Raw genomic sequence first — 22330 nt, forward strand, 5'->3', positions numbered from 1 at the left:
TATTCTCAGAAACGCCACCCAAAAGCAGCTTAGGAAGTTAACCGTGTACACGCAATGATTGTAATCAAATCATCAACCCAACCGTGCTTTATAAAACCACACCAAAGCTTTGTATTCAAATTCAAGTCTCTCTTTGAACAAGTACTCTTTTTTTTTTTTAAAAGTAGTGACTTGAAATTAGTAGGTACACATGGTTATTAGAAAACAGTGCAAACCTGCCACGTGATCATCTACAGCCCATGCTCTTGGAGCAGAAAACTAAAGCCAACACATGAATGCATTTAACACTGAAAATAATCCTCGATACCCTCCAATTCTTTGATATAAATGATAAAGAAGCCTAACTGTCATTAATAACCAAAATCCCACGTAACTGTTTTCACCTCAGGACTGCGTAACCCTTTTAGCAGTTATTTCTTTTCTCCTTCCCGGATGTGTATCTTTAAGAAACCCAGCTGAAGCTGGCAGTGGCTAGTTCCATTGGAAGGACTAAGATACTGTGCAGATTCAAGCGTAAAGAGAGGAAAACACAGGAGAAAAAATGAGGTACGGAGCCCATGATGCCATGATGATGCCATGATGCTTGGCAGGTCTTGCACCGCCAATTCAGCACTAGGGCTCTGGTTTTGGTTTTGCTCAGACCAAATCATCACTTCAGCAGCCGTGGTCAAATCAAAAGGAAGACCCTGTGTTACAGAAATAGCAACTTTGGGTGGGAAGGTACTACATGAAGTTAAGGGGGTTCTCTGCTTGTTTGTTTTGCTCTCTCCTACAAATCCTAGCCTAGCCTGTGGGCCAGAGAGGACACCTCTCTCTGTTCAACTCAGCCAGTTCTGAGGATTTGTCCAAATAACGGCTGCCACCACCCCAAGGTTGCCTTATAGTTTACAGCACTTCCAGTAAACTCTGCCTATGCATCCTTCTTTGCATCCATCATTTGCTCTTAGAGTAATGTAGTCTTCAGTAGGCATCACTGCAGATGTCTAGCTTGCAGAGGAAATCATGTCCGAAGTGGATAGGTAGTGCTTTGGAAGTCTTTATTGTCATTCCGACCATTTCACCCACTGTAACTTTATAGTAGTATATATGTTGAGATATAATTTATATATCCTTTATCATGTCCTCACCTAATGGAGAGTTCTATGTTGTCTTCTGAGCACTGCACTGAGGACACCCTCAAGGCAAAACCTGTCTGGGCAGACAGTGCAGACCCAGAGCTTTCCTTGTAGCATGCAGAACACACACAGCTGAGGGTGACAGCAGCACCACATACCGCCCGATGCAATGGAAGAACCTGCTTCCAGGTGTGTGCCGACCATGGACGGACAGGAGCTTGGCAAGAGTCCATTCTTCAGCAATGATGGAAGCAGTCAATAGATCTTGGTCCAACTGGTCCCATGAAGTCAGTGGTAAAATCCCACTGACTTACTGGAAGAGAAACAGCTGAGTGGGATAAATAGTGGAGGACAGCACTGCTCAGCAAGGCCATGGGCAGCCAAACCCATGTTCTGTATGACATCTGAACTATTGCTAGAGGAAAGAAGATACACAATCATTTTCCCCTGGCTACCAAGGATAAACGAAAATATGGACTCAAGAAAATGAATGCTGTATTTATAGTCTCAAACTTATGAATCCCTTTTAATATGTGTACACCACCAAACAGCCACAAAAATGAAACGAGACTATATAAATGGCTGGCTGCTGGAAGAGGACTCTTAGTAAATGACTGGCATTTATTGTATCAAATGGCATTTTTTCTTACAGCACTTTCTGAGAGAGAAGAGAAAAGAGAAAAAGGATACTGCACCTTTCATGTTCCTTGGACTCTGTGTCATTCTTTTTGCTTGAATTACACAACTGGTCTACATTTGGTGGCCATTTTAGGCTTTTAAAACTGTTTAACATAAAAAATATTTTTTTTCCAAAAATACACTGGGTTCTTTCTGTTAAAAGTCATCTTTCTCCTGTAAAAATCTTCCCCAGCACTGCATTCTTATATAAAGCACTTATTACACAATTTGCTGAAAGTGCCCTTGAGACGCTAAGATCTGAAGCATGGAGGATTTTTTTTCTTTTAAACGGAGAGAAAGAAAGGAAAAGGAAGAGAGAGAAGAGAGGAGAAGCAGTCTGTCAAAAATTTTCATTGCCATGTCCACCTGGTTGCATCTACTATGGGCATACAGGGAAAAAAAGGAAAAAAAAAAGGGCAAGAAGAAAGAGGAGAAAAAAAAGGAAGGAGAAGCTGGGAGCGGAAGGGAGAAATAAAAGGAAAACAAAAGTTTCATCCTAAGCCTGGGATCCTCCAGGCTGTAATATTCCAGCTGATAGAAAAACCACCGAACAAAAAAAGTAGTCTAGAAAATAGAAAGTGTTGTGATTACAAAGTTGAGCATTTCATCAGTACAAACTGGTCTTTGAACGTCCTTTGGGAGAGCAACTGTAGTGTCCAAATTGGAAGGAAAAAATACAACACTGCATGGAGGAGGATTTTTTTTCCCTTTTGGTTTATCACAGCATTTTTCTTTTTTTTTTTTATTAATTTTTTTTGGCACAGCTTTTTTTTCCCAGCCATCAGAGCAAGTTCTCAGGCGCAAACCAAACAGTGCAATGCCTAGTTGGTGGCTTCATGCTTCCAAGGCTGAATGTTCCAGGTGGAAACCATTCCCTCCCCCTCTGAAGTGACTGTGTTTTTACTCCTTGATGAAGGTTACAGACAAAATACTAGACACCTGTGGCCAGGGAGAGTTGGTTTCGTGGTACACTCTAACTTTGTTCAAGTTCGTACAGTTCTGGAGCTGTTAAGAATAGTTTTGAAGAGTGCTTCTCCCCACACATTCACTGCTGGTCCATTTGAAATTTCTTCTAAAACATTTCACTTTTACTTTCGCAGATCTAGAACACAAACCTGGAGAGAAAAGACTCAGCATTAAGAACCATTTCTGAAGGCGATGTGGAAGTCCTATTCATATACGGCTCTGTACACAGGCTGATCAGCCAGCTGTATGTTATACTCCCCAGCTTCGAATCAGCCTCTCAAGTACCTGTTTACATGCACATAAGCAAGGGAACAACCCAACGTGAGAGAAAACCCAAGTGAAAACCATACATTTAACATTTAGCTGGGCTCTCACTGGATTACAAACAAACATTTTGCTGGCACATCCCAGATAAGACTATGGGCTCTATTTAGTTTCCTGAATACAGTGTCCATTTCCATTTCTGAATTATATCCAAAAGAGATGCACAGGCCTGGCAGGCATGACACAGGACCTAGAGCGGACATGCGCCCATTTGGAGCAGCTGTTGGAAGCCAGGCATGGCACCATCTCAAATGGCGCAACTAAGCTCAAGCAACTGAATCATGTCGTAGGTGTACCCTTTGTTAAAACCAGTTGCAAAATACTGCTTTAAAGTAATTATGCCAGCCAGCCATGTAGAAAAGCTATTTTAAAAAGTTGTAGAGGGTGTTATAACATCTGTGCATCCTTCACAAGCTGATCATGCTACAATTGAAATTTTTTAAAAGTAACATTAACAGCAAAAATAGTAATGAATAATCAGTATCTCTACGGCAATATTTCTCCTTTACCACGCGATGAAATCTTTGGGCATCTTGCTGAAAACTTCCTCTTTTAGGAACTATTCAAGGGTAAATTTCTTCTGTGGGATAAAACTTAGAAAGCCCCAGGACAACTGTTTATTAGAGAGTTGACTGCTGTGACCTGACCTTCATTAAAAATTGGCAGATGAGATAAATAACGATAGAAACAATACTACTGTTATTCTTATCAAATATGCATTTAAAAGTCATTCCCATCTTCAGTAATATTCACCTATTCCACAAGCATTCTTCATTTCCAATAGGAACACCACCTCCTAGTATTCAAAACTTTCCAAAGCAGGAGCGTTTTTACTATACTCCACAGAACTACTGATTTCTGACTTGAGCTGTCTACCCTTCAGCTCTGTCCAGAGAAGGCAGTATGGCATGTATATTTTTTTGTTGACACTCTCCAGAAGAGTAATCCCCACCCAACATTCACAACGTGTAAAGTTTCTTACCGATCCGTCTGATGCGCTTGCTCCCACTTTGTCTCCTCTAGCATTCCAGCAGACTTCAAAGATGCCCCCGGTGCCTCGGTAGCTATGTACTAGAGTTCCACTCTAGAAAGCAAAACAGCATGCAAACATTTGATTTTGTTCCCCTTCTTTTTCTCTGTCACATGGTACTACATTAAAAAGAGGAGAGTGGTGGCAAGGGGGGGAGCTATTCACATCACCCAACTATGGTCATCTCCGTAAGGTGCTGAAGTGAGGAAACTGGCCTTTGATAATGAAGAGCAACAGGCTCCTCCAGAAAGCAATTTACAGTAGGACTCTTAGACATCTGTTTTTGTGAACTTTCTAACGGTGAAGGCCTGGGGAGTTAGGCTGAGGGGGTCTTTTCTAAAGTTTGTTGTTAATTCAGGCTGTGAGGCATCAGTATCCAGAATTAAACCTGTGCGACTATGATGTCCCACTTTTCTGCAGAATATCCCCAGTTCCCAGCCTGTACACCCTTTGTATCTATCATCTCCTCATCACGAAGTATAGCCAGGTGCATCGGACTCACAACTGAACTCAGCTTGTTACTAAATAAAAGTATCACTTATTTCTAAGAATCAAGCTACACCTTTGCTTCACAAAGCTGATGGCACAATATGATGTACCTATTTTCATGCATGCGAGTGTTTTAGCATACAATGAAGCCTGAGCAGAAATGTTCTGGACAGTCACCTCACTCCACCTGAGTGACTCAACTGTTATGCTGGGATTTGTATCAGTCAACACAATCAGGTTCACCTTGGCTGGCAGGTCATACACTACAGAGGTACACGTATTTTCCATTTAAGCTTTTGCTATTAATGTGTCATCTGAACCAGATGGGCCTCACAGTACCTGAGTATTCCATATATGGACACATTTGTCAAAGGACCCACTGGCTAGATATTTTCCATCAGGACTAAAAGCTACACTGTAGACAGGCTCTTGATGTTTCGTTAACGTATGGATGCAAACTCCTCGGTCAACGTCCCACAGCCGAACAGTGGAATCAAATGAAGCACTGCAAGAAGCATTCAAACACAAGCATGTCTTAATTCGGGTGTTAATCAATTTGTAGTTTGATACTGTAAATGTTTTAAGAGAATACCACAGTTTTTTTCCCTTGGCTAAGCAAGAAATAATGTTTCAAACAGAAAAGCTAATATTCACTACAGCCTTCATGTTTTTAATGACAAGAACTATACCTACAGCACTGAATTCTTGTATGCAGACCCTTTGAGTTTACCTAGGGTGCTAGGTAGGATCAGATCCCTAACCCTAAGAGGGCCAAGCTCCCTCCTTTTGAGATTCTACCTGCTATTATTCAGGAAGGTCAAATATATATTATCATTAATAGGATAAATGGTTCCAGAGAGATCTTATTCCTAATGGATTTGCATTATTTAATGAATTAGCATTCTGCAATTCTCTAGAACTGTGGTACACTTTGTTTCAGTGCTGTTTTTTGCTACAATCCATCTAAATCCCAAACTGTGGGCTTAGAGAAAGGCAAGGGAAATAATTGGTATTAAAAATAATATCAAAAGAACAACTCCAAGAAAGTGAAGTTCTTCCCTGTCCACTCCCAGACTAAGGAGTAAAATAAATAAAACAGCTTCAATACAACTTCTCCCGAAACTGAATACACCATGAACTGATTTGATAATCCCATGGTGCTACCATCAATTGGCATTCTACAAGTACAACATATTTCCTAAACTCAAAGAAGAATTTTGAACAGATTTTCAAGTGGAATTTTAAAGATTATCCAAGCTTTTCTCTGTTAGTTAACAAGGCTATAAAAATTGTCAGTATTTGCCCAGGTGAGCTGCATGACCCTGGTTAGAACACATTCCAACTGGCTGAATGGGCTGCCATCTGTCTCATTAAGTAACATTCATTCATAACAACCAGATGCTGGATGTGAAGGTGCAATGCCAGATTTACAATCCCTTTATCAAGACAGCTGAAAAGTTAAATATAATACGACTCAGTTTTCCTTCTTTTTCCTTTTCCTTTTTCAAATATGATTCCTTTCCCTTTGTATCCATCCCCCTGATTTACAAACGCAGGTACTTTTTACCAGAATTGTGTGCAGGAAGACTGAGGGCAAGGTGACAGTAGAGTTACACATCAGAAAGACGATCCTTCTCCTTGGTAGGCAACAGAAAGAGGTGTGTTTTTACCTTGCTAACATGATGTTGGAGTTTGGGTTGCTGGTGCCTGGTCCTGTAGGACTCCATTTGATAGTATAAATCTCTTTGCTGTGAGCCTGAAGATCATGTACACAGGTATCTTGCTTCATACTCCAAATCTAAGTCAGAGTAATTATGAAGGAGAAAAATGGCAATGTTACGATTATCTTCTCAGCTGAATTATTTCAGTTCTATGTTATTCTTACCATTTGTTTATTTAAGATCTCGACACGCATGCATACACATAAACATAACTTAATTTAAGTTTATTAATGCAGCAGTCTGGCACCTAGAATGCACACACGTTAGAATAACTTCATTAGGGGAAAGAGCTACACATTTAATAGTATTTATTCAATAGATCAGAAGAATTAAATAGTTGCTGTTCTTGCCCCATAGCCTGTAACTGTATTTTCATACAGAAGCTTAAGTTACTCTGTGTGAAGAAGTTTAACTTGAAGTTTAAGTCATGCATTGCAACAGCAGTCATTTTAAAGAATGAAAATAAAGTTTCAATAACTGCTTAGAACCTAATAATTTTCTCTTATGCCAGTCAAAAGCCACATCAAATTTTCCTTTTCCTCCTGAACTCCGTTTGTTTTCCTGATGTTTTTAACAGCACAGACAAAGGAACAAGATCAGCTATTTATACAGTGTTACATGGCCAAATACTTCAGCATGAGACAAAGAATATGCTCAACAGAGATGACAGGTAATTTAGTACATCTTTTCTTCAGCTAACTGAGAAAACAAGATGAAGCTAATTCACAGCAGGGACAAGAACTCAAATTTAGTCAGTCAATTTCAGAGAGATACCATAAAGGTAGTAATGATTTAACTCACTTCTTGTAAGTCTGCGCTATGAGGGAAATTATGTGCTCTTATGCTGGATTTTCATCAGCATACCTGAGTCTGCTTTTGGAAATGTTACACAAAGCTTAGCCACGTTCTATGGCTAACAGGCAACTTATGTTCCAAGAATTTGTAGGAAAGTATCAAGAACTCCAAAAAAAGAGAAAAAAAAAGAAGCCAGAGAGGACTGATTTCCAAACGAAAAGGAAGAATAATAATTACCTGAAGAGGATTTGCAGTCTCCATCATTGAAGGTTTTTAAAAACAGGCAAGGCCGGGGATAGCAAACCATTAGCTCTTGTGCCAAATTCAGTGGTCAGAAATTTGAACTGGCACCAACAACACTGAGTCACAGTGGTTTCTAAACCACAGCATGCAACTGGGCACCAAAAAAATGTGCTACCACTGGGTCAGGATGTTTAAGCAGAGCAGTACTGGTTACTACCGTACTGCTTTGTGGCAGCATAACAGACAAGGTGCTCTCTTTCAGCCTATTCTAGCTCTATTTTCTGTAAATTTTCAGTTCTGTGAACACTTTGGAATAATACATCTAGAATCCAGAGGGATGAAAACCCGAGTGGGTATGTGGCAAAGACAGAGTAGAATTGAGCAGAACTCAGGCCACCTATGAAGAGGAAACATTTGTAATGCTGATGTTCACTTAGCTCTTCAAGTTTTCCTGCTTTCTTGGTTTCCGTTCTTACACACAGGGTGTGTGCATGCTAGAAACATCTCTTACTTTGGCTGTGTCAATCAGCAGTGGAAAGAGGTATGAGCCTTAATTAACACACCTATACTATGAGGAATCTGTATTACTGGTACAATTCTATCCACAAAACAAAATCCTTCCTGGGATATTTGCTTTGCTCAAGGAACCAGCATAAATCAACAGTCCAGCAGGAGGGCTTTGCTGTTACAACATACAGCTATTCCTGTGTGGACACAGCCTTCATTCCATGTGGCTGGGAAAGGAGAATGAGACTGAGAGGAGTTTGGGCTGGAAAATCTCTTGTGAAAAGTATTTCTGCAAGCCCAGACTTCCCCTGTATTAGCAATACTTTGCTGGTACAGTGCAATGACCCAGGTGTGCTGGTAAAGCAACTTATGCTGCCTGTAAGCTGGAATTCAGACTCATTCCATCTCACTTCAGGCACCTCACAGAGGCATGTACATCAGTAGCATAGCTGCCTTAGGCTTTCCATACAGTGAATGGATAAAGATAGGCATTTTCAGAGAGCAATTCAGATTTTTGATTCTGAATTTATATGTCCTGTCCCATTTCTTAGTATTAAAAAAAAATATCAAATGGCGCCAATGAAATTACTTTCAGAAAAAAGACTCCAAAGGGAAAACTCTTTGTTTTTATATTCTTTTCAAAGTGTAACAAACAGACTGCTTCTTAGCATAGGGATTGTGCCCCTGTTGACAGGCAAGCAGGTGTACATAGATATGTGTATATTTAAACTATGACTGGTCTGTGACAGTGACATATCAGTCACTTAACACTTATTTGGATAGGATGTCTCCGTTTTCCCAGTGGCTGCTTCTCTGTGTTCAATCTTTCGCATTGGCATTAAGAAATATGGGACAAAATTAAACTATTGTTCGTGCAGTTTTAAGTGATACAGTACCAGTATTCTGGAGAAGATTAAAAAAGACATAATTTTTGTCTTTACTTTTTGAACAGCAGGAACGGAAATTATATTACCTTTAATGTCATATCATCGGAGCAAGATGCTAGTAGCATGCCAGATGGGTCCCATTTGATTGCATTAACCTCGTTCTGAAATAAAGAGTGATTTTGTTAAGTAAATATTCCGCTTACCTGCATTGTACTGGGCCCCCAGCAGAGGGCACTCAAGGTTTATGCATGCAACAAGTTCAACCACAAATGACAGCCCTGGTTGCTCTACGGGTGAACAAAAGCAGTGCTGCTTCTGTAACACGGCATTTAAGTGTCATTTAGGAATGGTAACCATTTTGTGTTTGTGAACAATACACACAATCACTCTTCTGATACATATTCTGGCACAAAGTCCCTCACACTCTTTCTTCATATGCTAGGATTTAAATAAACCCTCAAACCAAATTGATGATACAGCATTAACTTCTTTTTAAAATTGAGATATTTAATCAGTTAATATTCTGTAGATCTCGGAGATACAAAATTTCAATAGAAAATACAGGTGGGGTGTAAAGTTTTGTGGAGTTTATAATTCTTAGTATTGCAGCTCTACAACAATGCTGGTCTCTCTAAGCAGAGGTGTGTGTGTAAATGAAATCCAGGATGGAATACTGAATACCTTACAGATGCTTTCTCTATCAGCCTTTCTAGCATTTTGTAATTAACTAAGGCTAGTGTATCCCCTTGGTAATCAGTAAGCTTTCTGTACTTTTTTGAGGGTCATACATATGGGGAAAAAAGGCATTTCATAAAAAGGGAAGGATTGTTTTTTAAAAACATGAATTGGCTCAGGGTCTCAGTGAAAATAATCCTGGAAAATATTTAAGTTTTGCTTTATCCATTTTACATGTTTCAGTCATAATTAAAAGGAACGGTACAGATATTTGAAGAAAAAATCTGGATCATGTGCAAAATGATGCATTTCATATAATCATAAAAAGCACCAGTCTGTGGGTAGGAAAGTACAACCTGTCATGAAGTATCAGTTTAATATCAGTTTAACCATTGACTACATGAAGGTCTCCAAATGTACAATTTTTCCTCAGAGAAAATTTTTCCTCAATTTTTCCTCAGTGAGGAGATAGCAAGTTCTGGATGTTAGTATCTAAATTACAGGTCAGTGTATGATAGCAGTTTTCTCATGAATGAAAGCCAGAAAAACTAGCCTTTGACGGTCATTAAATACCACCAGGAAAAGAGGGGGGAAATACATCTTGAATAGATCTTTTTAGATTAAATTGATTCTAAAACCTAACAACGGCTGGAGGTAAAATGTTCTCTCCTTATTCATAGTTCTCTTTACTAAAGGAAATTAAGCCAGCGGAAAACAAAATCTTATTTATTAATGTGCCCTTAGTCTGCAGCACATGCTACATATAAATAGTCTCACTGTTTAAGCTGCAGGTTTTGCCTCCTACGGTGATTTAGAACAGTTTATCCCCTCTCACAAGCAGTGAGTCACTCCTGAGGAATATGGTTTCAGGGAAGCAATGGGATGTAACACCTTTGGTGCTAGAACACACCCTGCAAACACATCAGCTGCCATCATCATTACACGCTGCAGTGACTTTATCACTTAACATTTTGGACTTCTTAAACTTACTGTGTGTCCTTGAAAGGTTTTAACGGGACGATCACAGCCAAGTCTGCATACATGAATGCACATGTCAGTGCTGCAGGAGGCAAAAGTAGTGTTGTTCTGCCAGTCTACATCCAGAGCAGGAGCTGTGAAGTACAAACAACGGAAGGAACATCAGGAAACAGCAAAGAAACAGCTATCCCAAATAATTTTCCTCCTGTCACCCACCTGCATCAAACGGACTAAAAGCTTCTTCTTGGACTATCACCTACTACCAGCTACAGGGATGACAGGGACTGTCTGAAGGGCACAAATTATTTTTTCTCTGGCAGTGGGATAATCTGGATGCTTTACATGGCATCTATTTATGAGAATCTTTTGGGTTAAGTTACGTAAGAGGGGGCACAACAATCTGCCTCCATCCTCCCCGCTCCCAGCTGCACACTGCTCTGGGGCCATCTCTACCATTCACTGCTCTGTAAGCCAGCTCAGCGAAGACTCTGGAAGAAAACTAATCCACAAAAACTGTGGATAATTTCAGCTGGGTTAGAAAAAACATTCCTGTGAATGCCACACACAACACACGGGAAGGAGAAGAAGCAGGTGGCCATCTTCCTTTGCACTAGCTTTATGCAACCACCGATGCAAACCTACTGTCTGTGCAGACACGTGGATTACTAATACCTACATTCAGTTTAATGTGGTTGGGGATTGATTTAAGATAGGTACATTGATCAAGCAGATCTGGAATGGGAGGAAAAGTTTCTGTAGAGGCTTTGGCATTAACTAGGACTACACTAATGATACTTTGTACACAGATAGCACATGAACATGTAACTAGTGCCTGTGTGCAACACACACACTTTGCAAAAAGTGTGCAAAAAAAACCAAACAAAAACAACTTTGACAGCATGTCACTGCAGACTAAAAGCATGCACAGGAGTAGGAGGGAATTCCTGACATACAGCTTGAGTTTCTACGACTGCTGCTTGGTTTTTTGCTCAGGGAAGAGTTTAGCTGCCCTCCAGAGGATGACGTAAGACTTTCTAAAATATAGAAATCTTCATTCTCAGCACACTCCTGTGAGAAGCAAGTGTGTCAGAACAAGAGCACCATATAGGAAGCAAAGTTGAATCTCTTTCTGGCAACAATACAATGCAAGTTTATCATTAAAATGAAACCAAGAAATGCCTTATTCAAATACATTCATAAAAATACTTTTGTAATACAGAGGTGAAAAGATATCTGTTCTGCCAACCCTATTATATTTAAATGTTTTTTCCTGTTATAATTTTTATGAACTGCAAAATGAGATTGATCCACGTCACCTTCCGAATCATCAGGTAGCTCTCTAAATGAGAACAGAGGGCTGAAATTGTTTCATATACAAGTATTTTTTAGAATATTAATGAAAAATCTCAGTAATTCTGTGTGACAGGTGAGGAGTTTCTACATTGCAGAAATATAAAGCAGATTTGTCTGAGGAAGGCAGATCACTTCTGAGTTTTCCAACGAACATGAATGGGGATCAAGAAACAGTACAGGATTTTATTTCTTTAGCTGCCTGTTTGTCTTTCTTTTTATGCTGCAAGCTTTGTATTACTGTTTCAGTGCAAACAAAAATCTGTCTTCATTAATAGCAACATGCCTTCAGGGCTAATATCTAGTATGATATGTATGAGTTGAAAAGTAGTTTTCTGAGAGCTGTTGGCACCTAAAGCAATGGATTTGCACTGCAGCATAATCTGAATCGTAGAGTGTTGATAATTAATACTGATTCATTTATTGGTGTATTTAATCATATGTTTACTGGATAAGTAACTACATAAAATGGTCTGCAAAAACCAACCAAACGTGTTTTTTGATGCAAGTAATCGAATTGCCAAAGTGTCTCCAAAACCACAGGATACTAGCCAATTGCATAAAACCAATTAGAATGTCATCTAATAAAAGCAGCAACAAATCCTTAAGAAATGCAGCTAAAATAAATCCCAACAATAAAAGTCTTACAATAACTATCAGTTAATTTAAGCTTTTTCTGAACAAATGTAGGTGTGATTCAGAATTAGAAGCTCAGAAGAGGATAGAGTTAAGTGTCTGCAGGGAGTGATTCAGAGCACTTAGATGTCTAAAACCAATTTGTTCCTGCATGCATAGACATCAGTCCACATCTATCAGTAGATGTGAAAACTGGATTATTTCACTCCATTTTAAAGAAATAAGCTTTGTGAATACATATTTTGATCAAATGTCCTATGATGACTCACAGTTTTGTGAAGAATAATGAAACCCTAGAAGCTACTTACCCACATACTTACATATTTTGACCATAAAACCTTAAAGTTACATGAGAACATCAATGAGGTAGAGCCCTTCAAGACCTAGACAAAGGAGTCTTCCTTATGTATTTTAAGATGACAGCTTTGTCCATATGGGTGTAAACTAAACAAGTTGTTGTAAAGCAGCTCAGAGTAAAAAATTGATGTTATTCCCAGGCCAACTACCTCCAGACTTCAAAGAAGTATGCAAAGAAGTACGCCACACAAGTATGTGTTAAAGGAACTGTACTCTGTCTAGACTAGACTTTTAACTGTTAAAATGCCACCTTTAATCCTTGTGTAGACAAGGTTTTCAGATTCCAGATATGGAAAGGAATTTGCTGTTAGTTTGTTCTGTTGAGTAAGTGATGCAAAGAGGACAAGGTGAGGTCTTTGTGGCTTTAGACTTATGTGAGGACAAAGACTCCAGCTGATTTTAAGGGGCTCTTTGTAGGACATATGCTTTTGGCCTTTCAACAATTTCCTTAATAACTAACTGCTTTACTTCCCTATGAAAACATATTTGAAATAATGGAAAAAAAAAAAAAATAGCCTCTCCACATCTCCACTTCAGTTGTATCTTATGGTCCAAAGACAAACAGCACGCGTAATAAGAATTTTTTTAAAAATCTATTAATGCACACGGACGTCAGCATATTGCATTGGAAGATGTAGTTTAGTTTTCAACTTGCTAAAAGGGGAATGTAGTGGTATGTCCTTGATGCACATCACTGCTAAGACAGCTGCATGTCAGTGAACATGATTTTGAACTGGCAACCAAGTTCTGAATCTGCAACTACTTAGATCAATAGTTAGGGATCAGAGGCTTAAGTCTCATTAACTACATCACTACAGAGTGTAAAGTTTGCTTTTATGGAACAGTTATTATAGATAAATAAATGCCACAGTGAGAAAATCTGTCAGCAGACACTGACTCCTCCAAACTGACAGCTGCATTAATAAGTGAGAAGACGAGTGACAAAAATGCAGAGCATGGACGTACTTTTTCTCTTCTGTTGAATAACCCTTTCAATTGCTACTGCATATTAATAACATCTGTGAAAATGTGAGAATGAGAACAACTAGAAATTGAGTTGAAAAGCATGTGCAAATTAATGTTTTAAAATTAGTAGTAAAATATGTGTTTTTAAACACCATTAAACACCTTGTGAAAGCCTGCTGTATTTAAAAATGGATTCGTTACAGTGAACACGCAGGAAGATGATCATTTCTAGCATCAGAATCTGGAATGTTTTGCTGGTTTTAAACTCGGTTTGACTATGCCCCTTAAAAATTATTCACTATGACAACCTATCCAGTTTGGATCATGAATTCAGTCATCATCTTACAAGTCCGGTCTCAGGTGAACTTAAGATTACATCAACGACTGACTGTTACTAAAGATTACTTAGTATCTGTGACATCTCCTGTCTTCTTCAGACCAGACCTACAAATGACCATCCAAGTAAGCTTTTGGTGCAGCAAGGTTTTGAAACTCAAGGTTGGCAATTGACTTCTAATAATCAGAGAAAGATTACTGAATAACTTCAAGTCAAAACTAAAAGCTAAGAAATTCCTGAGGACCTTCATGCTTGCGGTGGTGAATGCAGGCTGCATGAGAGATCTGTGTGCTTCTGTCTCAAGGCAGCTTCACTGCAACAGGAACAGAAAGAGTGGAAGAGATCCCAGACACCTCCACCGAAGTGTCTCTTCATAAATCAACACTTGGTACTATTCAAGCACATAGATAACAACAGAATCATTCAGCTAGGTAGACATGGCTGTTATATACATCCTCTCCTAGAATCAGTTTGACTTTCAAAGCTGATTCTCACAGAGCCCCATCTTTCTGAAAGAAGAATAAACCCACAAGCCATGATACTTAGGACAGTTAAAGCACAAAAAACCTGGCTCAAACTTGCCTCTGGCAGATAGGTTTTTACAAAAGGATAAATTACATTGACAAAATTAAAAACTGCATTTCATTTTACTAACAAGTTATGCAGAAATTACCTGAATGGAAAGGAAACTGCTGTTTAGCTTCTCCTGTGTGAGCATCCCAAATTATTGTTGTCTGCATCCGAAGGAAGGGGGGAAAAAAAGATTAGTGACTGTTCAGCTCAGAGAAAACAAACAGAGAGCACCCTCACTGAGGAGCAATTCTAAAAGATGGACTGATAACATTATTGACTGCAGAGAGACTTGTGTGCTGAACAGCTCAAAAAACAGAAATCACTTCCAAATATTACAGAATAATAATCTAAGTGTAGATAAAGAATTATTGCGCCTACAGAGGAAGTAATATAACTGCTAAGAATGGGCATATTCTCTCTGAATAAATGCTAGAAGACAGCATTACACATTTTTAATAAGCATTTTTTTTACAGCTGTTTCAGTTATCTCCCTCAAAGAATAGTTTTTCCCCTTTTCAAAGATGCAAGTTTAATTCTATTCCAAAACTACGTGATACTACATTTCTAACAATTAAACCACCAAGTAAAATGTTTATCTAGCAGCAGAGCACATATCACTTCTTGCCACTGTGGTGGAACAGACTAAAGTGTAATTTGCTTGCTACAGGTTTAATCCATACTCGCAGCACACGTAAGCAACTCCACTGTAGAGCTCAATACCACCTTCTGAGTGAATTGTCAATTTATTGGGAGTATATGCTTCCAGAAAATAAATTAAGGATGCCTCATCTTGCTGATAATGAATCATCTAAAGCATCACTGCTGTTATTGGGAACATAAGTTTGCCAGAATAATGGAACTACCATTGGGAGACAAGTGTAGCTGAATATAAGCCAGTATTAAAAGGAATAAAACTAAGTTTCCATTTTCACAAGTAACTGAAAATATAGGGATTCATCTAGCCTACAAATCATATGTACAAGCTTGAGCTAGTTTCCATAGACTCCCCTCTGTCAGTAGCTGTAGAGGAGCACTGTCAGTGCATCTCACTGCAACATAGGCCATGCAACCCATCACTTGGAACTGCCATTTTTCTCAGGGTTTCATAAAGGAAGCCAAAGATGACATACACATCTGATTTTTTGACATAGAAAGTTAGGCAAGATGAATGCTGTGTACTTTCCAGTTTCAGTTTTAATGGATTTGTGCTCATCATCAGCAGTCATCTGTTCATTTTAATCTCTAATATGCACTCAGCTGAAACTACCATGTTTTGCTTGATTTGGAGTTCAGAACTACCTTTTTTTTTGCATATTTGCATAGGAAGCCATATATATTTTATTCAAATACAAGTGTTTTGATAATTCGATGAGCTAAAAGGTCAAGTATCTTTAAGATCACTCCCTTCCTGGAAACAGGTAGTTGATAAAACTATAAACATAAGTAGTGGAAGCAGTTCTTTCCTTAACTGAGAAACTTTTAGGATGCAATTTTACACAGGGGGCAACTGGAGTTGTTTTTTTTAAGTAAAATCTTTTACATAAAAATACTACACATTTATGCAGCGTCAAAAATGTAATCAACATGCACTAAAACATATTAAAGAAAAGTACACTCCTGAGGGTGTCTGGAGGAGAAGAAAATAATCTTATGGAATTCAGCAGCACAAGCTCACTGAGTCAGTGCATTTATATGTTAGAATGATGTATTTTTAAAACTCACTTTATCAACACCAGCACTTAAAATATAATTCCCCTTTTTGTTCCATTTCAGGGCAAATATAGGACCTTTATGTTGACCTAAGGTGCTTGCAAGGTTACCTGGAATAAAGAAAAGGTTAATATTACCATCTGTTTACAAATTAGCCAAATTACAGTTCACTGCTGTTCGATGCTTAAGAACAATAAATGTTGTCTGACTTACCATCTTCTGTCCATATTCTTGCAAAACCATCATACGAGCCTGTAGCCAATAGTGTTCCATCACTCTGTTAGGATATATATAAATGGCAAAGGTTGATACTAGAGGAAATCTGTTTCAACCAACCTTTTTCTTGTCTTTACTTATTTTTTTAAGGTTTGTGCATTCTGATTTATGGGAATTCTGAGTCCACACATTGAGACAGATTATACTATGATTTAAACTAAAGGCTATTACTGCAGACAGCAAAGAGGAAAGAAAACCCTTTAACATACTGTGAAATACCAGGCTACACCATCAGATAAGAGTAATTTAATCAAAAGGATTAGAAAAAGAAAACAAGATATGACAAATTCTATTGTCATATCTGGATTCTTCCAGATAACAAACAGATACTACTTCTTAGACATAAAGAGCCTATAAAACATCAACAGATCATCTAAATCCTGACTAAATCCCAGTTCGGTGAAGTTCAGGCACCTCTACTTGAAAGAAGGACCTAAACACCTAAGCCACCTACACTCACGGTTAACACCTCGAATGCTATCTACCACAAAGAAGCTGCTTCCTACTCATCTGAACACAGAATCCCACACATGCTCAGAGGCACAGTACCATGATGGATAGCCTGAGAAATGTTGGATTCATGGGTCCCAATTAAGAGAAAAAAAGCGCAGGAATCGTAATCAGCAAATTACATGTATTCTGCTGGAGGGAGCCCTTCACTGAAGGGTATCTCCTGCGCAGCCAACAATGCTAGAGTTATTGGGCCAGAATGAGAATAATTAAAAAGGAACTTGACTCTGCAACCTGGTTAGATGGGTACTGTTGGAGCTGGGTATTTAGTCTCTAAACATTTCAGCAGCTGGATTAGGAGTGAAACTCGCCCCATTTATCTCCAGACATCCTGAAGTTAGGAGTTAGTTTAAGAGAGTAAACTAGTCTCCCTCTATAACCAACAGCATCACCCACCTGTGGAGTGCAATTCATGATCCCGTTTGCTTTAGACTCTGCCCAGACCAGCACGAAGGCACGTGTCTCTGCTGACTTAGAGGGAGTCTAGGTGACTAGTTTAGATGGATAAATCTAAGGGAGATGAATCCTACCCTTGGTACCAAAGGACACGATCTGAATATGGCCTCTAAAAATAACCTTTCTTATTATAACATAAATCACATAAACCAGAGAAGAACTAATTTAATATCACCAGTGTGAAAATTTCACAGTGAAATATGATTAATATTGTGGTTCTAAATAAACAATAAAGGCAGATGGCATTTCTAGCATCATGAATAGAAAATTAGGAAAAAGCATAAAATAATCCTTTAAAACATATGTCCACTCCAACCCTCCAGAAAGAGTGAGTCAGAGCAGTTGTAGATTTAAGTCAGATGTATAATGATGTAGGGGGAAAAAAATCTAAGCCAACTTCACTGTGTTATACACTTATCTGGACCACTGATGAGAACAAAGGTGGTAAGACCAAAAAGGGAAAAGGTAAGGAAAGCTAAGGGACTAGATGTACAGTTTATCTAAATTTGTTGGTGGTAATTTACATTCTTTGGAAAACTCAAAGTAAGTTGGAAGCACTTCAAGTGTTCAAATTAGGAACATTTCCTTACATTAAGTACTAGCACAATGCAAGTGAAGTATCGGTGATCAATGAAGTCTGGAAAGGTAAGGAACTACTACAGGAAATACTAGAGGATGCCCTATACGTTTTGGACAACTGTTCTGCACCTTTGCTTGTTCTCCTCTTTCAATTACTCTTTTCCCACTCCTCAATTCAGTTTTTCCCGACTATTTTTCTTCACTGTGATATCCACAGTAAACAAGTAATGAACATTCTTGGGTTTTATCTTTATTTGCTTTGTTAACCTACCTGTGCTTTCTGTACTATTCATCAACTTCTTTCATTGAGTCAAATATACAATACACAGGGGAAGCTGATTTGTGCAGTGGCCTTATCATAGAATCATAGAATCATTAAGGTTGGAAAAGACCTCTAGGATCATCTAGTCCAACTGTCAACCCAACACCTCCATGCCTACTAAACCATGTCCTGAAGAGCCACATCGACACGTTTTTTTAACTCCTCCAGGGATGATGACTCCACCACCTCTCTGGGCAGCCTGTTCCAATGCTTGACCACCCTTTTGGTGAAGAAATTGTTCCTAATATCCAATCTAAACCTCTCCTGATGCAACTTGAGGCCATTTCCTCTCGTCCTATCACTAGTTACTTGGGAGAAGAGACTGACACCCACCTCACTACAACCTCCTTTCAGGTAGTTGTAGAGAGCGATCAGGTCTCCCCTCAGCCTCCGCTTCTCCAGGCTAAACAACCCCAGTTCCCTCAGCCGCTCCTCACAAGACTTGTGCTCCAGACCCTTCACCAGCTTCGTTGCCCTTCTCTGGACACGCTCCAGCACCTCCATGTCTCTCTTGTAGTGAGGGGCCCAAAACTGAACACAGCATTTGAGGTGTAGCCTCACCAGTGCCCAGTACAGGGGCACGATCACTTCCCTAGTCCTGCTGGCCACACTATTCCTGATACAAGCCAGGATGCTGTTGGCCTTCTTGGCCACCTGGGCACACTGCTGGCTCATGTTCAGCTGGCTGTTGACCAACACCCCCAGGTCCTTTTCTGCCGGGCAGCTTTCCAGCCACTCTTCCCCAAGCCTGTAGCGTTGCATGGGGTTGTTGTGACCCAAGTGCAGGACCCGGCACTTGGCCTTGTTGAACCTCATACAAGTGGCCTCAGCCCATCGATCCAGCCTGTCCAGGTCCCTCTGCAGAGCCTTCCTACCCTCCAGCAGATCAACACTCCCGCACAACTTGGCGCCATCTGCAAACTTACTGAGGGTGCACTCGATGCCCTCATCCAGATCATTGATAAAGATATTAAACAAGACTGGCCCCAAAACTGAGCCCTGGGGAACACTGCTTGTGACCGGCCGCCAACTGGATTTAACTCCATTCACCACAACTCTCTGGGCTCAGCCATCCAGCCAGTTTTTTGCCCATTGAAGAGTACACTTGCCTAAGCCATGAACCTCTAGTTTCTCGAGGAGAATGCTGTGGGAAATGGTGTCAAAGGCTTTACTAAAGTCCAGGTAGAAAATATCTACAGCCTTTCCCTCATCCACTAGGTGGGTCACCTGATCATAGAAGGAGATCAGGTTGGTCAAGCAGGACCTGCCTTTTGTGAACCCATGCTGGCTGGGCCTGACCCCCTGGTTGGCCTGCACATGCCTGTTGAGCACACTCAAGATGAAAGTATCTTTTACTTTTGTGAAGCACCTAGCTCACCTGAAGGACAATAATATTGCTGTAAAGATTAATTGAACCTTGGTCTCTGGCCAGCAACTGAGACTGTATGTAAGTGCCGAGAATCCGTTCTGCTACTTAATTTTTAAACTGTTTTCCTAAGAAAACAAGACTACTGTGATCAGTCTGTACTAATATCAACAAAATGGACAGAATGCAAATCATCTCAAAATTAATTAAGGTTCTTGCAAGGTTTTGTAAGTTCTTTTTACAATGCTCGGTGGCAGAAAGGAGGCATGAAGCAGCCTTAATACTGCTCAAAGACACTGCCCAGACACTGAGGATTTTTAACAATACCTGTCCTCTCTGCTCACTTCAGTCTTCTCTGTGCATGACCGTATTATCTAAGATAGAAGGTTTTGCAGGATGAAAGTAAAACGGATCAGGCAAGACAGTTCCACCTAGAAGGTGGGTACGTGAAGAAAGAATGACTACACATGCTCCTACCAAGATAAAGATGTGAGCATCTTTTGCTATGCACAGCATAATTCAAATGGGAGAGTGTCTCGATAGTCCGACCTCAGAAAAAGCTTTGCTGGTGCTTATATCGCCTCACATGCCAAAATAAAGTAACTATGAGATGCAAATACATTATTAATCAGGCTTCATTACTACATAGATTGCTTGTTTAATCTTCATTCTTAAAGTTAGCTAAGTTTATTTTTACCCATGCTCCTAAAATAGAGATATAAATATATCATTATTAAGCTTGAAGATGGCAACAGTCCTGGAAAATTATAGCATATAGGGGAGAGTTCAGCCTATTGTGAGTATTTGAAACAAGAGGTCAGTAGGTTATGACAGAGCTTCTGGTCACCTCAGATATAAAAGATATGGAGCAACAGCTGTAATTGCCTCTGAATTAAATTTAGACAGTTAAAAACCATACACAGTCTTAGAAGTTAGCTTACATTCCAGTCCAATGAAGTCACATCCTTATTGCTGGGGACATCGTGTCCTCCTTCTCTTATGCAGTGCCTCAAAACTAGTTGAGTGGAACCGCTGTTGCTGTTTTCATTGAGATTCCATATTCTGGCCGTTGAGTCTCCGGATCTATAAAAGCAATTGTGCAGAGATGCAAACTCCTCTTGGTGTCGACCCAGCAAACAAAGTAAAAACCTCTATTTCTGTTTTCATTGAGAGAACATGACAGCCTTTAAAATGTAATTTTTCTTTCCAATTCTGCCCTTTCTGCACTCCCTATACTTTTTAAAAAATGCTAACACATATTTAAATTATACATATCATCTGAATCCATGTGATAATTTGCTTTATTCAGAAAAGTTTTACCTAAAAGGCATTTGCTTGCTCTCTACATTTTGCACTTGATACATAAAGTTGATATCACCATAACTGAGATAGTCTGGGGGAACTCAACATTACAAACATAACACTGTGGAGATCCAAATAAGGACAGAAACACAAAGGCCATGCCCACGTGCCTCCCATAAAAAGTGTGCACAGTCCCATTAGCTCCCAATGGCTCGCCGAGTCCCCGGTGTTCCCCCGGAGCTGCAGTATGATCTGAACACGGCACGACAGGACCTGCAGGGTCATCGCCTGCGGAGGCGTGGAGTGTCACCTTGGCAGCAGCCTCGGGGAAGGGGACCTCTAGCAGTGTGACAAAGGTGCTGCTGTGCTGGCTCCCTGGTCCTGCCTGGGTTCCTCTGACAGCTACTGCAGGAGCAGGAGGTGAACTTAAGGCTGCCTTTAATTTGGCCATGGCCCTTTCACAAGGTACTTCTGTTCAGGACAGACCAGAACATAGCCTCTGACAGAAGCTGTTTGCAAACAGCCTCTCAGTATTAAATCAAGCCACAAAATCTAAAGATTAGGAAAGTAAAAAGGTAATTTAAATTCATTTTGTGTTGTCTACAGTGTCCTTTGCTGTCTGTAGCTTGGCTGCTTAGCCCACGTTGTCTGAAAAAGTGGCAAAATAACTACTGACATAATGGGGTATTTTTTCTTGGTGAGAGACAGCCAGCAAGACAGAGATGGCATCAGGATTTTAATCTATTTTACAGACCTAATATTTTCTAGGGAGATGTTTTTATTGCAGACTGAAACCCTGATTTTGTCTAGAAAAAGTTGTGAGGAGGAATTGAAGAGTTTATCATAATCTGCTCGTAAATAATATATTTATTTTCACTTTGTATAAATCTTTCTTCTGATGAAAAATGCCTCTGAGGTCAGAAATCAATTTGCAGTGGGGTGGAAGATATTACACGTTCTAGTTTATTGGGATTTGTCTCTCGCTCCCCCTCCTCTGTTTTTTAAAACAATCAATAGCAACAACAACCAAAACAATCAAAGTACCCTGGATTGCTTGTTTTGTCCAGAGAGTAATTTTCATTTACATGCAATAAGTAGAATCTTGGAGCAGAATTAGGATCTCTCTTATATCTCCAATAATTCATACAGTCAAGATGAAATTTCATTGTCAATATACCTGAT

The 22330-nt window shown here is 39.6% G+C and overlaps 1 protein-coding gene across 6 annotated transcripts in view; it reads right to left on the reverse strand.

Moving 5' to 3' along the window:
• Positions 1-1716: 1716 nt before the first annotated feature.
• Positions 1717-22330, reverse strand: part of TBL1X (transducin beta like 1 X-linked) — a 206258-nt gene continuing 185644 nt past the window's right edge. For all 6 annotated transcript variants that reach the window (XM_072849512.1, XM_072849510.1, XM_072849511.1 and 3 more), the window contains 10 exons: positions 20788-20929; positions 16551-16614; positions 16350-16447; positions 14728-14788; positions 10421-10542; positions 8842-8916; positions 6273-6400; positions 4942-5107; positions 4066-4167; positions 1717-2908 (listed from right to left, as the gene is read on the reverse strand). In XM_072849512.1, coding sequence (XP_072705613.1) covers positions 2882-2908; positions 4066-4167; positions 4942-5107; positions 6273-6400; positions 8842-8916; positions 10421-10542; positions 14728-14788; positions 16350-16447; positions 16551-16614; positions 20788-20929 — 985 coding nt within the window. In that variant the 3' untranslated portion in view covers positions 1717-2881. The remainder of the gene's footprint in view (positions 2909-4065; positions 4168-4941; positions 5108-6272; positions 6401-8841; positions 8917-10420; positions 10543-14727; positions 14789-16349; positions 16448-16550; positions 16615-20787; positions 20930-22330) is intronic.

This window comes from Ciconia boyciana, chromosome 1 (assembly GCF_034638445.1).
Source record: "Ciconia boyciana chromosome 1, ASM3463844v1, whole genome shotgun sequence".
In the NCBI taxonomy this organism is placed as follows: domain Eukaryota; kingdom Metazoa; phylum Chordata; class Aves; order Ciconiiformes; family Ciconiidae; genus Ciconia; species Ciconia boyciana.